This window comes from Scomber scombrus, chromosome 18, assembly GCF_963691925.1.
Source record: "Scomber scombrus chromosome 18, fScoSco1.1, whole genome shotgun sequence".
Classification (NCBI taxonomy): domain Eukaryota; kingdom Metazoa; phylum Chordata; class Actinopteri; order Scombriformes; family Scombridae; genus Scomber; species Scomber scombrus.
This window is the reverse complement of record NC_084987.1, coordinates 14,638,764-14,658,216: the sequence shown is the minus strand read 5'-3', so window position 1 is coordinate 14,658,216 and position 19,453 is coordinate 14,638,764. Positions and strand designations below refer to the sequence as shown.

General features: G+C 42.0%; 1 protein-coding gene across 2 annotated transcripts; it reads right to left on the bottom strand.

The window, feature by feature from the left end:
- Positions 1-5,586: 5,586 nt before the first annotated feature.
- On the bottom strand, positions 5,587-16,856 carry gpr139 (G protein-coupled receptor 139). 2 transcript variants are annotated; one of them, XM_062438662.1, is made up of 3 exons: positions 16,700-16,853; positions 16,614-16,616; positions 5,587-6,569 (listed from the first exon to the last, which is right to left on the bottom strand). In XM_062438662.1, exons 1-3 carry the CDS (start codon positions 16,845-16,847, stop codon positions 5,587-5,589), a joined length of 1,134 nt encoding a protein of 377 aa, XP_062294646.1. In that variant the 5' UTR covers positions 16,848-16,853. The 2 variants fall into 2 exon arrangements, with proteins under 2 accessions (XP_062294646.1, XP_062294645.1); XM_062438661.1 differs by lacking the exon at positions 16,614-16,616 and having other exon boundaries at positions 16,700-16,856.
- Positions 16,857-19,453: the final 2,597 nt, after the last annotated feature.

Here is a 19,453-nt window from a genome sequence, read left to right as displayed (position 1 = left end):
TGTGGTTTATATCATTTTAATGCTGTACAGTTGGATATGGAGGGACTCTTTTTTTGCAATGTCAATAAGCTGTGTAATCTGTAAAAAAGTTACATCAAATGAATATCTTTCCCAAAGCTGCTCATTGGTGTATTTTATTCAAAAATAGTTTCCAAATTATTTTACAGGCCCCCAATAATTGAATGTATTATTCCCTGAAAGGATTATGTAATTGAGTAGCATCGAATATAAGAATTTCCCTGCAAGAAAAGCTAAGTTTTTTCAAAAGTACATATTGATTAATTACATACTTATTATTGGGAAACTGTATTATCTATATACAGAATGTGGAATCATATGCTTGCCTGGTTACATGAGCAATTCACTGGAATAAATTAATTGGGTGTTTACCATTTGAAGATTCAATTTAACCACAGTACAGCACTTAATTACATAATACATTCCAGCCTCACATTCTTGGCAATAATAAGAAATTATTGGGAAATTATTCAACAATTATGGACCCTTAAATCTAAGCATTGCTTAAAATTATGACACATTTTTGGATTTAATAATTTGAAAGTATTCAGAATTCAAAATTATTTCTAAAACCAGCAGTAATGATAGTAACAGATGAGGTTTATAGTTTCATTTCAGCACTTTGGGGTGTCACAGTTTTGGTAGATATTCCTCCTTTTCTGAAATAAAACTTCTCATATCCATTTATCAGCACGGAACCTCCAGATCGTTCACCGAGGCAGAACACTGAGTTGGTGCTTATTTTCTGCAATGTTGCTGAAATCAGCAAGTAATGTACTGAAACCAGATATGTCCAAATAAATAAAAAAAAGACACTGCTATATATATTTACCTTTCTGCTTATAATTCCCTCATGTTATTGAGTGTATGTGTTTTAAATTGTAATTTTTCATGCAGGAAAAAAAACAAAAATCACACAGCACTATATCTTAGTCTTAAGAGATACTGTTCTTTATTTCTTTAATCAAAAATATTCATATTGGTTGATACTTTTCTGCATACTTTCTCACAGCACAGTAATACATACTCTTTATACAGTCAATACATTCATTAGGATGGAAAAAATGAATTATGCAAGCCTATAATCACTTCAGTACAATTATAAAACCACAGTTTTGAAACAGTGCCATGAAGAGAGGTAAAAGACTGCTCAAAAAAGGTTGTTGTGTAGAAAATCACAATCAGAAAAATACCAACAAAAATGCCAGAAGCGCCATTTCTACATTCATGAATATACCGTTATAATACTGTGCTGTATGGAATTATATTCGTCATAATTTCATATAAATACGTATTTCATTTTGTACATTACAGGTCCTATGGCACAAACACTTTTTAAAGCTTCTTTCTGTCTAACACGGACATTATGTACACACACGCACACGCACACACACACACACACACACACACACACACACACACACACACACACACACACACACACACTAGAGCTAAGCAGGTAGAGAGAGATGGACAGAAAGCCGAGCAGGGCAGGGTGCGTGAGAGAGAAAATACAATTTTCCCCAGTGATTGATTTATGTTTAGTTATCTTTTTAATACCTGGCTGAAGAAAATATAGATCCTGGGCATTTTTTTCATCATAATTGGGAAGATTTCTTGGCATTGCCCCCTGTCACACACACACACCCTCCCACCTGCTCCTGAGTGCCTCACGTGGGATGTGTAGGGGGACCTGCATGTGACAGTCTTTCCACCCTCCCACTCATCCCTCTGCTTTGGTTTCCCAGCATGCTTGCCTCATTCCCTGGTGGACTGGAATGAGGCGTGCCAATGGCCTCGGTTTTCTCACAAATGTCACATTAACATGGCCGAACACTGAAAAGGGTTACCACGTGAAATGAATGTCATGGCAACGTTGATCTGGCATGAGCTCTTTAGGCTTAATGCACCAAATCCAAAGCCATTGTTTTGTAATTTTGTTTTTTAATCATCACAGTCTGATAATTAGGCAATATTGATTAGCATTAAAGCGTATATTTAGTGCCTTCACATGAAATGAAATGTAACACCTTGCTGCTGTGTAACAGACATGAATTTGATAGACTGGAGGTCGAGTAGCTCGCTGAATGATTTCTGCCTATTGACCCTTTGGCCGTTCATCTCCATCAAATGATTGTTGACATCCACCAGCTTCAAATCAAGGTCCCTACTCATATGGATTAATTCTCTGATGAAGAATGATGGAGCGATATGTTCAATATGCACGTGAAGCACAAAAGACTCCAAGCTAATGAGTTAACGAGTAACAAGGACACTTGTGAAATTAACTTTGAGCAGGTGCATTTGACATAAAGTGGGAGGAAAGAGAGATGAGAGGGAACAGTACAAAGTGAAGATGATAAGGAGCAGGTGGCAGTCTGTACTCCTCACTTCACTTTGCAATTCTGCAGAAAATCAATTTGTGTGGACGAAAGAAATGGGAATGGAGAGTGGAAGAGCCAGTTATTGCTTGAGTACACAACTGAAGTGAAACAGGGGAGCTTAGAAGTTGGACAATCACGTTTACACCAGTGAAGTGCTGTTTGATAGAAACAGAAATTGGAAAGACTATCATGTAAGCCAACAGGTTGAATTTGTGCATATACAGCAATATGTTTTTAATGTAACTCTGACTCTGGCTGGTTCTGATAAAATGTTACTCTTTAGATTGATGAAATCTTTTACAACAGTTTCTGGAGCAAAGCAACACAAACAGAGTGGATGGTTTGTGTACAACTTTACCTACTAAATTTACCTACTCACATGCAGTCTCAAAGGGTCACAACTCTTGTAGAATGAGGATTTTGAGTGTTTTTCAAACTGCTCGTGTGCTTTTAAACTATTCATCACTCCTTCTCTTTTTATCTCAACTTTTATATTTTTAGAAATACCATTGAAGTGATTTTTTTAATACAGTAATACATATAGCACATTAAAATGCACATTTTGAGTTCCTCTGTACTAATTACTCTTCCTGTTTATGGACCAAATATTGCATCATCTACATCCATCATTGCACACTCCTTTCCTTTCAAACAGTGCAGGAATTTAATCAGTCTAAAAACTATATGACCCACTATATTACTGCCATGTTTACGTCATATGGGATGGAGAATAACCAGAGTTGGCTGCATGAGATTTAAAAATTAAGCAATCAATTAATTGTGGGTATAATTCTAAATGTATGTTGATTGACATGAGAGTGTGTCCAACCTTTTAACTGGTAATGTATGTGTGAATATCTTGTCTGCAGCTGGTTGTCTTTTTTTTCTTCCAAATACAAGCCATATGACAGTGTTTAAACATCTTCCAAAATTAATCTAAGTTTCAATCCACTTACTGTATGTAAATCACAACAAAAATAAACACATGAAAATATCTTTAATAATCCACTGCATGTTATTAAACTGGTACGTTGTTTAAACTGGCTGATAAAAGGTGATACTTGTTTTAAAAGACTCCATTGTAAAGCTGTGTCTTACCTTGTTCTCATATCTCACTAGTGAAGTTAAATGTTATTATAACTGACATGAGTAATGACCAAACCTATGAACCGCTTGCCCTGATTTTCAGCTGCAGCCAGTTTTTCCTTTATTAGTTGCTGAGGTAAAAGAATGAGAGGACATACACACATATAGTCCCCATCCCACTGCTGAAGAGTATCACACATTTGAGTTTAGAGGGCATGACTTTATCAGCTTTTGACAGATGCACCAAACATTCAAAGCCATGTCCATTTGAAAAAAAACAAAAAAAACAGGAGGCCTAATGTGTCTCTCTCTCCAAGCAGGTACTAGCAGAAATCTGCCCTTTGGCACAGCTACATTCTTCTTCTTGGGGCTTTTTTCCCTTTATTCAAGTCAGTAGAGAGAGGCATCTAATAGAGGGGGAGAAAGAGGGGTATGACATGCAACAAGGGTCCCCTGGCCAGGAACCGAACCATGGATATTGTGGTTATGCGGTTTGCACATTAACCATTAAGCCACCGGGACACTGTGGCACAGCTTCATTTTTGCTATATAGATGAACACAGCTAATGCCCCAAGGTGTCTGCAGAATGGATGTGCATTGATCTCAGTGTGCTCTTTCTGTGGGCAATACAGCGCGAGGTGTGTGTGTGTTCACATTTATGGTTTGTTACCAGGCAGGACTCGGGCAGCACTGAGACACAGTTGATGTACGTGACTATGTTTCGGTGTAAAATGTTACTGAATTGCCATCAGCCGGCAGCAGAATGAGCAGAGCTAAAATATGTCACGGTGGCCATGAGATCAAATTCACTGCTGCATCATGGGACAGAAAACCTTGGATGGGGGAAACAGACCAAAGGGATGAAGAACAGACTTTTTGGTCCTCTCTCTGTCTGTTTCTCTCTCTTTCTCAGACAGCTAAAGGATTACATTCATTATATTCATCCAGATAATGGCTAACAGTAAATCATCACGGTCCATTAATAGTTAATAGAGGACTATCTACTAATAGCAGAAATTTCCTCCTCCTAATATTGGAAATGTGATTACTAGATTAATAACAGCTTAGAGACAAACGACCTCAAGTCATATTTTTTGTCTTGTATTTGTATATAGCTACAATAACAGTCAAGTCTACCATTGATAAATATTTAACCAACAATAAGCAGAGTGCCTACTCATCCTACAACAATCTGTGAGCTTGGATGTGGGATAACTTCTTCCATAGCGAGTGCCGACTTGTAAATGACCTGCGCTGCTAGGATGAACTCTACACACATGAGGAAAGTCAGAGAGGGCTACTCTTTTTTCTTCTTTTTTAAATAAAAGCCCAAATTAACATGTCTTTGCATCTCCTCTGCATATTAAACTGGTAATGACAGCGCTGTTTTACATTGCTGGGAGACAGTCAGGACTGTGGGCAGTGGACACACCATCGTGGCTCTGCCTGAGTGAATCACCCCTTGAGGTGAGATGTTTCGTGCCCAGACTCTGACTGGATCTTTCTGGAAACGACTCCCAGTGGACAAAGGCGCAGCTGTTCAAAGTTCCTCACTGTTGGCAGCAATGCACAACAGAGAGCATCCATTAATGAACCACCGTCATCAGGCATTTGATGCTTCATTGAGGATACATCTACAGTAGTTGTCACTTCAGACAGCGGTGTTACAAATGGTGGCTCATGAACAACAGTGATAGATGGTGGTGATATGCCTTTATCAGTCTGCAATGAAACAGTCTGGAGTCGCTCAGTCAATCAGCAGTCAGTCACTTACAGTACCTTTTTTTTTTTTGCATGGTGGAAACAATCAACATCTGTTTAATGCTGGTCACTGCTTTGTAATTACTTTATTGAACATGAGCAGCTTTGCCACTTTCTGCCAAGCATGTATCTGCTGTTTGCTTTTCCACCTTGCTAGCCCTACCACTGTTTTTATCGCTCAAAGCTAGCTAAATTGTTACCTCTGTTCCCACTCGGCGTGTTGACATTTTCAAGCCTCAGAGAGTCCCATGCAGGCAAAGCTGGTTGCCAAGGAGACAAAACCCCAACATGTTCCCCAATGTTTGAGGGTGGGGGCAGCTGCTGGTGCCTGAGGACTCAAGAGGAAATACAGATGGGCTTTCCATTTTTGTCATACTGGTACACCAACATTTTGATGCAGTGGGAGTTGGCTGGTGAGATCCAGGGACTGCTTGTGATAGAGAAATTGTGGCTGGCATAGAACGGCGGCGGCTGCTTCCGGCAATGGACCAGCGCCCGCAACACGTTAGCCGCCATGCCCCTGAAGCGCTTGCTGATGAAACAGTAGAGAAAGAAGTTGACACCGGTGTTGAGCAATGCCAGCATGTTCGCCAGATCAGTGAGCATGTGGAGCAGCCGGCCGGCACCTTGTGACACTGGAGGAGGGGAGTAGAAGTGGTAGAGGATCATGAGGGTGCGTGGGGCCCACAACACAGCGAAAATGGAGGTGATAGCGAGGAGAATGGCAGTGGTCTTGCCGGTAGAGTAGCCGCGCAGACGGAAACAGCTGCGGCGTCTGCGTAGCTTGCGCACGATAACAGCGTTGAGGGAGAAGAAGACACTGCAGGGGAGGAGGTAGACGGTGGCACAATGGGCCCACACCAGGACATGTTGAGCCACAGTTCTTCTGTTGCCCTCCCCTCCTCCACCACCACTGCCCAGACCGGGCAGGCTGTGCCACAGCTCAGGCCACCAGTAATACGGGGCTGCAGAGAGCAGACACCCAATGTACACGGCGAATATCACCCTTCGTGTACGGGCTGGATAGGAGACCGTGTGGTAGCGCAGCGGGTGGCAAACAGCAATGTAACGGTCGATGGTGAGCGGCACGGTGATCCAGATGGAGGTGTGGATGGAGGAGAACTCCAGAACCTGCACTGCATTGTTTATTGATGGGGGCAGTGGGGTAGCCAAAATAAAATCCTCCAGTATGAAGTCGACAAAAACAATGAGGAGCAGGACAAGGATGTCGGCAGCCGCCAGTGCCAGGAGATAGTTGTAGGAGGACTTTTGTCGACGCAGCACCAGCTGGGACAGGATGACCACTGTCAGGATGTTGGCTAGGGGGAAGAAAGATGTGTGAAGATGATTGAAAGTAGATGGGTCAGGGAAATAGGGAAATGATGGGAAAGGAGGAAGTATGATGAGATTGGAAAAGGAATGGGTGCAGGATAGGACAAGGAAGGAAACAGAGAGATTGCGTGTTAGTGGGCAGGTAATTGAAAAGGGGCAACACTCATCCTGCCAACAACAAACTAGAAAAAGAAAATAAATAGAGATGCAGTCGATAGCAACAGAGGTGTAGCCAACATGTACACAGCACAACACAACACAATGAACAAACAAATTGAGTGGAAATTGTTCAGTACCATCGACAGCATATCTATACCAAACAGATTTAAGAGCAGCTCAGGTGCCACTTTTTTCCTTTCCTTTCGTTTTCAGCCGACCATATAAAAAAAATATTTTATTCATTTACTGTCCACAGTCAATATTAACCATATTCAACCAGCTCTCCTTCTCTGTAATCCTTCTTTTTATTTATCCCTTCATCTACACCTGCTGTGTAATTCCTGTAGCACCTGCCTCTGCCTTTGGCCAAATTATTATCTCTAATAAAGTGTAAAGCCACAACAAAAACGGAGGCAACATGCAGCATCACTGCCTTGGCGAATCTGCTGAGTTCACTGCTGCCCTCCTCAATGCAATTATTTAGCTTCTAAAACAAAGTAAAAGTACACCCCATCTCTCCAAAATAAAATGTTTCCCCATCTGTCTCACCACCCTCCGTCTTTTGTATGACATGTAACTAACCCAGGTGGAGGACATAAGGGGGACCATGCTACGCTCTTATTGTTTGCTAAAAAGAACGTGGACACAAAGGCCGGGATTTGATTTATCCTACTGCTGCGTTTACCAAAGCATGACCTCTGTGCACCTGCATCAGACAGGAGGAGCACAGCATTTGCCTCTCATGTGGAACTGCAGTTGGCAATTGAATTGAACAGCTTTATTACTTTTTTTTTTTTTATTGACCTATTCTGTTTCCTATAGTCCCTCTTTATTCCCAGGTTGTTCCCCTACTCGTGAACATTTGAGTTAACAGCTTTGTGAGCATGCTCAAACCTTTCCCAAACCAGTGAACAAGATACAGGCACTGTATGTAACTAACTAGTCATTGTCAGTAAAATTCCTGAGGGGTCAAAATATTAACAGGAATACTCTTTTCTGTTACATGTTTGTAACTGCTAAAAAATGAGTTTGAAACAAAGTTTTGTTTTCAAAGTCACAAGTCACAAGCCATAACAAGACCATAACATGTAGGTGAAAGCTCAGAAAACAATAATATAGGCCTATCTAGTGACAACTTGTATGTCAAATGGGGTTTTTCAGCTTGCACTTTACTTATTTTGTTTCGGTCTCCCACTCTTATGACCACTGTCTTTTTTGCAGCAGGCACAGAGAGGGAGTCTTGGATATGCATCTGCCAGTTAGACACAAACTCCAAAAAAGATGCCAATGTCACTCTGTGTCTATTGGATGTGAAAGTAAGCAGTTGTTTGCTATTACATTGGTAATGGTAATTTGTGAAAAGTTGATGTTGACATCAACATATTTTTTGACACATTTTTTGTGATCATATGATGTTACATAAAAGTAATCTTGAAAATATTTGCAAATGTCCTATACTTGCAGAAAGTATGTGTGACATGGAGTGTAAAATTCAAAGGCATTTTATGAGAAAAAGATCCCCATTTCATGCTGTACTGGTGTAATTACCCAAAATAACTATCAGATAAACACAGAATTGTATCTCCCCTTTACTGCTTTCAAGCTGTCGCTTTTAGGGAAACTTTCTAGTGCAGCATGAAGCCATCTCCAGTCTGTTTACTCAGACGAAGATGCGTCTGACATTGATCTGCATCACAGTATTACCGAGACATCAATGCACTTAGCAGCCGTCATTGTCCATATATACAATATGTGTGTGTGTGTAGGGGGATGACTGCTGCTCTATGGTCCTGTCCCCATCTTCGGTAATAGATCTGGGATTGGATTAAATATGGCAGCTTGGAGTCTGGTACATCACACTTCACAGCCTCAGCCACTATCAGCTGATTACAAATTACAAAGCCGGCTCCAGATAATGACTAAAGATGTCCTTGCCAGACTGGAGGATGTGCAGCAGAACACACACACACATTAACACATGTCTGCGCACGCACACACACGAGCACACACACAGATCATTAGTGATGCGCCAATTCATTAACATAGAAACTATCAATAACCATAAATGAGATGTCAAAGCAGCTTACAAGACTCAACAAGCCAATATGTGTACATGTAAGGCCGTTGGATTGCGTTACACCCCGATCAACCCCCGCCCCGGCCGCTTGTACATCACACTAGCCTCTGCACAGACAAGTTAAATTGCTTTCAGGTTGAATCCTTGTTGAGTGTGATATTGATTCTTTGTTTTCATCAGCAGGTCATCCACTTTCTGACTGTGTCTTCCTCTTCTAGTTGTCTATCTCTAGAGATATCAATCAATCCAGACTGCAATTTCAATAAAATTAGAGGGTTGACCTTAGACTCAAGGATATGGCGCGTCAGGATTGGCATGATGAAGTCTGAAATAACGCTCACTGCAATAACTACTGGTTGTTGGAGATTGCTTTTGTTCTTGAAAAATATATATTTTTTTTCTCTTAGCCCTGTGTACAGAGTAAATGACAGGAGATCAATGACAAGTATCATTATTTATCAGTTGGTCCTAGCTTTGATTTAACAATACAATTAGTGCAAACACTGACAATTTGAGAAATTATTAGGTTTATTAGATTATTAAATTTTGGTCCAATTGGTCACAACCTGTTTACATCTGCAACCTGTGACAAAGGGTCTCATGGTTCGTGTTTTGGCTTTTTGCTCATTTCATTTCAACAATCTCTTTTTTTTTGTCCTTGTCTGCTCATACCGACTCTAGTTTCCCATACATACGCCCCTCACAGCTGTCAGTGTGCATTGTATGTACACCTGCAGCCTAGCACCTGGTTTATCCAAGAGGAGGGATGTTATCAGTGTTTGTATGAGGCAAAGTTTGCTTGAGCTGATCAAAAAATTGCCAGATCCAACTCAACAGACCCCACCTTTAATCCATCACCTTTCTTTCTCTATTATACCTCTGCCCATTAGCTTTCTTGCTTTTTCCACATACTGCTAAACATAGAGGAGTGACATGAAATGGAAACAGTGAGGTGTTGACTGTTGCCGGCTCGGTATTATTCTGTTTTGGCTCCCCAGTGAGATGCGGCCTTCTACAGACAAACAAAAGGGATCCACGGCGAGCTTGACATTTCCATTTAGCCCTAGCCAGCTTGCACTGGGTTGCCCATTCATTTCAATTGACTCCTGCTCTTTATGTTGTCTCTGGAGCCAGGGGGAGCTTGGAGCTGGATGGATCTGTGGGTATGAGGCGGCATATGCAGGGCTCATCTCAGCAGGGTTGGGGACAGACGACGAGCTGGAGAGATGCACGCTCATGCACACACACATAACAGGAGAGACATGAGGAACACAAACACACACACTCACACACAGACACACATTCACAGATTTGTCCATGCATGCATACAAAGACATCTGGATCTCACGCCTGGAATCACAGACATTCAAGCAGACACACACAAAGACACACATGTACACATTCAAAAATTACCCCTTCTTTTCCTTTTTTTTCTTTGCAAGGAATAAAAGTGAGCAGAGGGCTCGTCTCCAGCTGAGGGGGGATTAGAATGACCTGTAGAATGGATAATGGGATGCTGTGTGTGTTTGTCTGTCTGTTTCCATTTGCTTGTCTGTGTGTATGTGTGTGTGCATGTGTGGGTTTGTGTGTGTGTGTATGTGTGCGTGTGTGTAAATGTTTGCATGGGTGACCCCTTCTGTCTATTTGTGTGGGAGTGCTTTTGTGTCTCTGCTCCCCCCGCTGCTCCTCCAATATAACGAGAGACAGGACCATTGACGTTGTTTAGCGGGAAAGTAGAAGGCACAACGTGCTCCCTGAGGTGTGTAACGAGGCTGACTCATCCCACCACTAAAGGGACGTGTTCAGACGGGCTGTCGACAAACGACACTGCACAGCTTAACCCCTCGAAACCGGTGGCAAAACATGCTGCCACTCCCCCCTCATCATGGTTCCTCATGGGCCTCATATACCACAGCCACAACATTGAAAGTGAAAATGATATCCTCTCTTCCAAAAAAAGAATGAAAGCAAGAATGAAAGCAAGTATTGCAATTAAGGCTCTTTTTTCCCTTCTTTCTTTTTGTGTGTCATTTGGAGGAAATTGAGGTTGAGCTTTGATGGCTTATCTCGAAGCTAATAAGACCAGAGAAGGAAACGAGAGGAGAAAAGAGGGATGAGGAAATACACAGAGGCCGAAGGAAAGTGTGGTCTGAGGAAGGTCACAGAGAGTTAAAAAGAGAGCAGGTGATTGAGAGGGAAGGGAATGGAGGAGAGGATTAGACAGCAAGACTGAATGAGACGGAGAGAGAGGTATAGAGGATAGCAGCGAGACAGTGGGAGGAAAGGAAGAGACAGGGAGGGGGTGAATATCAAAGCTTGCTTCAAAGGTCACGGGCACTTTGTTCCTGATGACATCCATTTCCCTTTTGTCTTCTGTAAGTGTCAGACCGGACATAAAGCAGGGCAATTCCTTAATTCACCCTGAACAAAAACCAGGAGCACATTCCAGCTACAAAGCCACATAGAGTGTATATATTTTAAAAAAAGAAGCATACATTAAAGATGAAACTGTGAAAATGTTTTCAATTCGTTTAAAGAAGAGAAACCCTGATATCATTTTTATCACAATTCATTTAGACTGAGACGCAGGCTTGTAATGTGATGCAAATGGGACAATATCACACATTACATTGTGAGGATAGGTTGATCTGGGATCTGAGAGTTAATGGGGAACGGAAGAACACAAAGCAAGAGAGAGAGAGAGTGAAGAAAAAGGAAGATCCAAGACAGAAAAAAGAGCTAGCATGAGGAAAGAGAAATTGAAACAGGATATTTAAGTTTAATGGGGATATTAAGAGAAAGAAGCACTGCTTGCTGCTGGTGATATTGATGCTACTGCAGTGCTCTGTTGCCTGCTCACTATACTGCCTCTGCTCACCTCCACAGCCATTTATTGTTCACACAGACCACAGTGAGTCAAAGTTTGGTGGAGATGACTGTCCTTACAACAAGGCCAACCCAACTGCCAGCTGATGTGGCATTGTCAGCTGACAAACCCTGCTTATCGTGTTTAATGGGTGCATAAACAACGCTAACAAGTATGATGTGCCCTTGGATCTCCTCCAAATGTTTTTTATGAGGTTCCAGGAAAAGATAGAAAAGGAGAGGAGAGAAGTTAAATACAGAGAGAAGAAAATAAAGAAGGTTAAATGGATAGAAAGATGAAACATTAAAATCGGATCACAGCGATGTATTTGTCATCAGATCGATACATTGCTGTTGTTCAAAGAATGCCAAGCAACATACAGGGTTGTGCTGCACTGAGCCGATTGAGTCTGCAATGTTTTTAGCAGCATTGACAGCTTTTTGTTGTCAGCTGGTAAAACAAAGTCAGCTCTGTCACTGCATCAACAACATCTCTGATTTATTGCCTTGAACGAGCCCCCCCTTCCATCTTGCCCCCCTTTGTCCTCCCGCGCTCTCTCTGGCTCATCTCCCCCATGACAAGCTGACATGCTCACCAGTTCTCCCCCTGCCTCCCTCCTTCACATTTCCCCAAAGGCCGACTGGAGACAAACCAGAGCCAAAAATGTCAACGTCTCTCTGTTTGATTTAATTGAATATTCACTATCCTTTCTGCACTCTGTCGCTGCTTCCATCAGAGCAGCAACACAAGCCTTCACATCCTATCCTTTTCAGTTAGTTTACACCCCTTAATCTGACACTTCAGTTTCAGTGTGATAGCATCTATTAACAGGCTCCCATAGATGCCCCTCTCTCTGGTGCAGATTGACAGATGAAAAGTCCAAACTGAAAATCGATAGGGTCCATCTCTTTATTAAGTAGGAGTTGACACCTGGCCTACACTGCGGTGCTGAACAGGGGGTTGTTAGCTCCAAACATCTCCAACCTTTTCCCCCTTGGGTGCGTGGATAAGTGGGGAGTGTGAGATGTTTTCCAACTCGCATGAGCGCCAGTCACACAGCTGTCTGTTGAGCAGCCACACAAATTGCTTCAAGGAGGTGGGAAGGAAAACACCAACATGCTGCGCACATACTGTATGTGGTGTGCACACGTGTGCAGGTGACACATACATGAACATGTGCACATTTATGCACACATGCCTCTGACTCTTATTCAACCACTTGTTCCACACTCAAGTCATCTAATGACACCTGATGATGACATTTACTGATGCGGACAATGAAATTTGTGTGACTGTAATTTTGTTGCACATAATACTTGCACTGATACTTAAAGGGGACAGGCTCATTTCCAGGCCTACATTTATATTCTGGAGCTCTACTGTTATATTGTGCATACTTTACAGTAAAAACTAAATCTTCTTAAATACATCCATATATGTTCAATAAGAAATGTGATCTGCAATATGGGAGTGGAAAACATGAACAACTGATGGAACAACCTTAGCAACAAAGGCTACACAATGGACAGCCAATAGTGGGCATGTGTGACTGACGTCAGTTTGATGGAGACTTTGCAAACGAAACATTCACAGCAGGTTGAAGCCCTGGCTTTCTACTTTCAGGAAGCATTTTCACATACATTCACCTCAAGTTTCAGAACCATGTTTAAAACTAACATCTGACATCATAAAAATATAAAAATAACAGAAAATAAGAAAATGATTATATTTCCCCTTTAAATGTTGTAATAACTGAAAGTAACTAAGTACATTTACTTATCAAGTGTTCATACAGTAAGTACAATTTTAAATTTGTTGTACTTTATTTGAGCGCACAGCTACATTTCAGAGGCAGTAATTCCATGTATCTTTATTTAGTAAGTGGAAATCTTGCATTTACATACAAAACATATAATCAGCTTATAAAATATTTAATTTAAAATATCTAAGTTATTTATTTCAGTTATTCTACTACTCTTGTTGAACAGTGATATTGAACTGATCAGCTTAAAACTCTCAACACCCCATTAATGTGTAAACAGGGGTGTCTAATAATTTAACGTAACACTTAGCAGATCACTAAAAAGCAATACAAAACACATGCATGCTTACATAAAATTAGGCTTTGGAGGAAAGTGTGAAGACAGTGTATGTTTCACAGAAATATTAATTTAGTAATATAACTAAATAGATGAAGTTTTGATGAAACTGGCTTTTCTGGCACCCAGCTAATGAATTCATAATTACATGTGAATAATTATCACATAGAAAACAGAATTTAATTTAATTCTTCCAATGGCCCTGTGCTCTGCTGCTCTATCTCAGAGTGCACACATTTTCTGTTAACAGATGTTTGCATTCATTCAAATAAGCGATATGCAAGCATCAGCAGCAAACTGTTTTCTGTTTGAAGACTGAGCAGGAATCACACCAGGGGACTTAGAATTTCAATATTCAGGTAAAAAGGACTTTCATAAAGAAATGATTGTGTAGAGAAAGATTAAACTCAAGCCATATATTCAGAGCATCTTCACTTCCACTTATGTCAGCTAAAGGAGGATTTCTCAGCACACTATACAGTTTGTGTCCCAGCAGTGAGCGCCTTGAGACATACTGTACTAAACAAAGAGCTCTGTAATCCCAGCATGTCAAAGACTGTTTCAAAGCCCGACTGCTTCATTGTGCTATTTGCTATGCTAGCACACGTCTGTTCTGTCTCAAGCAGTGTGGTGTAGTGAGCAGAGAGGGAGTAAAAGAGAGAGAGAGAGAGCGCAAGTTAGCGATTAATTAAAAAGGTGGCAATTCGTCTCAGCTCTGTCGTCTGTAGCTCCCCCACTCAGGGCTCAGAGGTGCTACTTCACTGGCTCTGCCGTTATTAATCTCTCTCTCCCTATTACTGCTCTGATCTCTCTCTTAACTCCACTGTTCTTCTTCTTCTTCTTCTTCTTCTTCTTCTGGGTGTCCTTGTCTGCCTTAAACTTCAGTCTCTCCCTGTTAATTCCCTTTTTTTGTGTGGAGCTGTCTGTTCATCATTTCCCTAGGTCACACAGTAATCATTTCCCGCCACTTGACTTGCGTAATCCCTTTTCTCATCACCTTGCTTAATCTCGCCGCTCACCTTTAAACCTGTGCTCTTGATGTGACCCCTCTATGTCTGCAGCATAAAGGTCAAGTCTGTGAGAAATGCGCACAGACACGACGACGTCTTTGTGGAAACCCTGTTGCTGTTATTCTGATGGAACAAATGTTGGTAATCAAAGTAACAGCCTTCAATCCATTGGGAGTGTTAAATACGTGCAGGTCTGTATAGGTCCCACAGCTACTACTCACACATGCCGAGCTCATGAAACATTCATGATTCAGCTTGAGTGGAACGAGCTGTGTCATAATGATTAAATAAGTTGAACTCGCTGCTGCAAAGTATCAGCCCACTGCACTCAACTCTGCCATTAATTCAGACAACTATTGTAGGATTGCATTACACACTCAGGTTATTGTTACCCAGTGATTAAACAAACTGCCTCAATCCCATTTGTAGAGACGATTCAGCAGTAGAATCAAATAAAACTGCGGCCGCGCAGAAGGGACTATAAATGACAGCAGGGAGAATTGCTTGCGCGAGACTTGATTTGCCATCCGGGAGAAATAATTAGGCAAAATGTGATCAGAAAGAAAGACTTTACATTTACAAGACAGCAAATCTGTGGAGAAACTGCAGTGTTGGCATACAAAATGGCATTTTCACTTTGCATTGCAGATTTGTTTTGAACCAGAACAGCTTACGTTAGTGATAACATCTCACTCACAATCTTTATCAAAGAAAAGGGGTGTAGAGTTTAAGATTTGTTAATCAGAAGTATTTAGGATTAAGACAATAAGCGTCACAGATATGTAGTCATAAAGGCAATATATTGTGGGCCTTTTCATGTCATTTCAAGCTGAAAATATTTAAATTAAATCACGGTTAAATGATAAAATGGGCGGTTGGACCAAAGAATAGGATCAACATTGTGTTGGTGGGCTAAAGCAGAGAGGATCAAAATCCCCACAGGGCTTTTAACATCTGAACCCCCAATCTCTGATTAGGCATCAGCAGCTTTCCTCTTCATCTGACCTCCACAGTTTCTGTCTGTGTCTCCCCCCTTCTCTGTCTACCCCCCTCCCCCACTCTCTCTCTCTCTCTCTCTCTCTCTCTCACACACACACACAAACACACACACACACACACGCACACGCACACGCACACACACACACACACACACACACACACACACACACACGCACACACACACACACACACACACACACACACACACACACACACACACAGAAACACACATCACTTTGCCTCCCTGTGTGAGACTAGGTCAGCTCTCATAGATCACGCAGTGGGACGGAGGCAGTAAATGGGTCTGACAATGACTGTGAACGGACTAATCAGTCAATTGTAAAGACACAACAAGAAAGTGTCATTAATTCAGGTCATCAAGCAGCACCACGTAACACACACTTGTCCTCGAGGTCAAGTGTGAGTCATTACTCACATGATCTGTCATACACACCTGCTGCTATACCAACTCCAGATTAACAAAAAAAGGTGCAGTTGGGACAAAAGAAAGCAGTACAAATCTCAGCATTTTCTGTTTTTCTATTTATAATTTTGGAAAGAATCGGGGGAAATGATGCTCTGCACGCACAAATGCTTTTATTGATATGGTGCTTGAATACTTCCAAGTAAAGAGACAAACAAACTCCACACACAGGCACAGACGAATAAATACCAATATGCATGCACATGTGATTACCACAAGGTCAGAATGACAAATCAACAGTATCGGTGCAAAGAGTGACACTATGCATGACACACACTCACTCAAACCTGCAGACAAGTGCACAACAAATCAAGATGCAAAGCACAAGTTCTGCAACCCACTGAAGCAGGGTCAATCAAAGAAATGAGTATGACATGCACATGATTGGACACAAACACACACTCTCATGTGCATATCTCTTACCTGGCAGGCCGAGGCAGAGCAGGATGCTGTAATAGATGACAGGCAGTGGTCCGAGGGGGCACCCCCGGGAAACCTCAGAGGGATGCTGCCCTGGACTCCAGGTGCTCTCATTTGGGGAGAAAACAGGGAAGATGTGGCTGTGCTCCATGGCCTCTTCTTCGTCCTCTTCCTCAGCTGTGCTCAGTGTTAAGAAGCCTGACAACGGGAGCAAACTGCCTGGTAGCCGGTTCGGGAGAGAGGGTGCTCTGTCCTTGGGTGCCAATCAGCATGAGTGTGTGTACGCGTGCGTTTGCGTGAGACGGCAAGGTTGAGTGTGTGAGAAGCAGGGAGGAATGGGAAGAGATGGAGGAGAGGGTGAGAGGGAGAAAACAGACAAGGAGATGCGAAAGATGATGTGTGTTAGTAGGTGATGGAGAAGAAGGAGGCGAGAGGAGCGGAGAGGGAGGCGCGAAGAGGTGAGTGTGAAGGTAGAAGTGGAGAGGGGAGGATGCTGCCTGAGTGTGTGAGGGAGCGAGGGGGAATGAGAGCGAGTTGAGAGCGCAGCGGGAGGAGGCGGAGGAGGAGAAAAGAGGAGGAGAAAGGAAGGTAGATGGAAAGCAAGGGCAAGTAAGGGAGAGAGGAGGCGTGAGGTAGGAGAATGAGGGAAGGTAGAAGGATGCTCAGAGAGAGAAAGAGGTAGCAGAGGTAGGTGAGCAGAGCGTCTGGGTAAGACGCTCTCTTTTGGGGCAGTTAAGAGACAAACACTGATAGAGGGACAGATGTGACAGATGAGAAATGGTAAATGGAGGGTTAAGTTGTCTCTTTAAAATCCAGTGTATTCTGCAAAGGCTTGAGAGCATCACTCAGCAACTTGACATTTTCTACTGAGTGCTGGTTCCTCAATGTTTCAAAATGCTCAAGCATGTGTGTCTAAACATGCAGCCACAAGCTCATTTGCATACCGTGAACCTTACACATAAATGCATGTGATTGGACACGTGTACGTGTGTGTGTGTGTGTGTGTATGTAGATGTCTGTGGGAGTGGGGGTTGGGGTTGGGGACTGGGGACTGGCTGCTCAATCTAATTTGCCATGCATTGTGAACTGTCTGCATCTCCAGCTAAAATGTGTTAATGAGCACAAAGCACACTATGAAGTACAGATTATTCCTTTTGAAGAAGCACAGCAGCCTCTGGTTTTGATTTGACTGGGTTTGATTTCATTATAGATCAATCAGTCAATTTATTTTCACATATCATCTTTTGGTTTAATAAAGAAATACATTTTGTGATTCAAAGAAAGCATATAAAGCATGACTATAAAATTCCAATTTCATAAAGACTGATTAATGAAAATGTCCCACAATTAATTTCCAATATATGTTTATTCTCTAAAATGTATTCAGCGTCATTACACCCAGCATACTGATAAAGGTAATGTCACCCAAAATGTCATTGGATCTGTTTATTAATTTGCTCTTGAAAAAACCCTATTGAGGTGTTTTTCTTCACTCTCCTTCTCTCAAACCCTTTTCCCAGAGAGAAAGTGAAGCCATTAGATGCTCCATCAACTAAACATTTCCTCCAACCTTAGTATCAACTCCCATAGTTCTTCAGCATGTCCTTCATATGCCATTTTTTCCAGTCATTACTCAGACTTTCCCCACAATTTATCCTTTTGTCCAGGAACCACAATAACCATAATAACCTCTACCCACTGCAGGTAAAACCTTTGAAACATCAATATTTTGTATACATACTGTAGTAGTCTTTATTCTTACCATCAATGATTTAGAGAACCCTCTGGGCTTTTAGGTGTTGCTACATGCGCAGAGAGCAGACATCAGATTAGCTTTGGCATGAGTACAGTCCATTTGGAGAGCTTTCAGTCTTGTCTCTGCTCTCTTGGTGCCTTTTCAGCACAATCAGGGCCTCCGCCACCTCCCCACTGAGCTGAGAAAACAGAACCATGCTCTGCTCTTCTGGCCGGGTCAGATACTGCATATCATTTTGAAAGGTAGTGCATGTGGCAGCGGCAGGGACATGGGGGCAGGTGAGATAAAAGAGTTTCACACACACACAAAAAAAGAGAACGAAAGACATTTTGTGGAAGAAAAGAACTCATGAGTCACCGAGCTTGTTGAAAGTAGGGTGAAAGAGGATCACAAAAGAGGATTTCAACCACCTTAAAACCTTCTTCAAGCTTGCAATTATGTCCCACCCATCAGATGGAGGGCACTGTATGAAAAGAAGAATTAATTAGAGAAAAGGGTCGAATAATGGCTCACCCATTTCTGCTGAACGGTACTTGAATCAGACACAGGAAAGTGCAGGAAACTGGGAAGGAGTGAGGAAAGGAGCTTTCACGTGCTCTTAATTATTTTTCTCCTACTTGTGAACAAATGAACCACAGGGGATGTGGGGAGGGGGAGCCCCACGATTAAGTGTTAAATAAAATATGGCCAGCTGACATGAATTGATCACAGAGAAATGTGGGACAGAGAAAGGTGATTCTTCAAGAGTAGCGAGCATAGCTGGGGAAAAAAGACCCCTACAGGGGCAGTGCTTGCCTGCTCTCCAGTACTTAATACAAAATCATCATTGGTCCTTGTCACACAAACTCAATTACACACAATCTTCTGGCGCTTTGATATAGGCGTGATTGTGTTGTGTGTGGGTTGTTGTTTGCAGTTGGATTCAATATGGAATAACAGGAAATGTTTGTCAATTTGTATGTGTGCCATATAGACATTTCTGTGTAGTTACTGAACAGAAA

What these genes read in the sequence shown, in the direction of transcription:
- gpr139 (XM_062438662.1), bottom strand. Translation starts at nt 16,847, where the DNA reads ATGGAGCACAGCCACATCTTCCCTGTTTTCTCCCCAAATGAGAGCACC.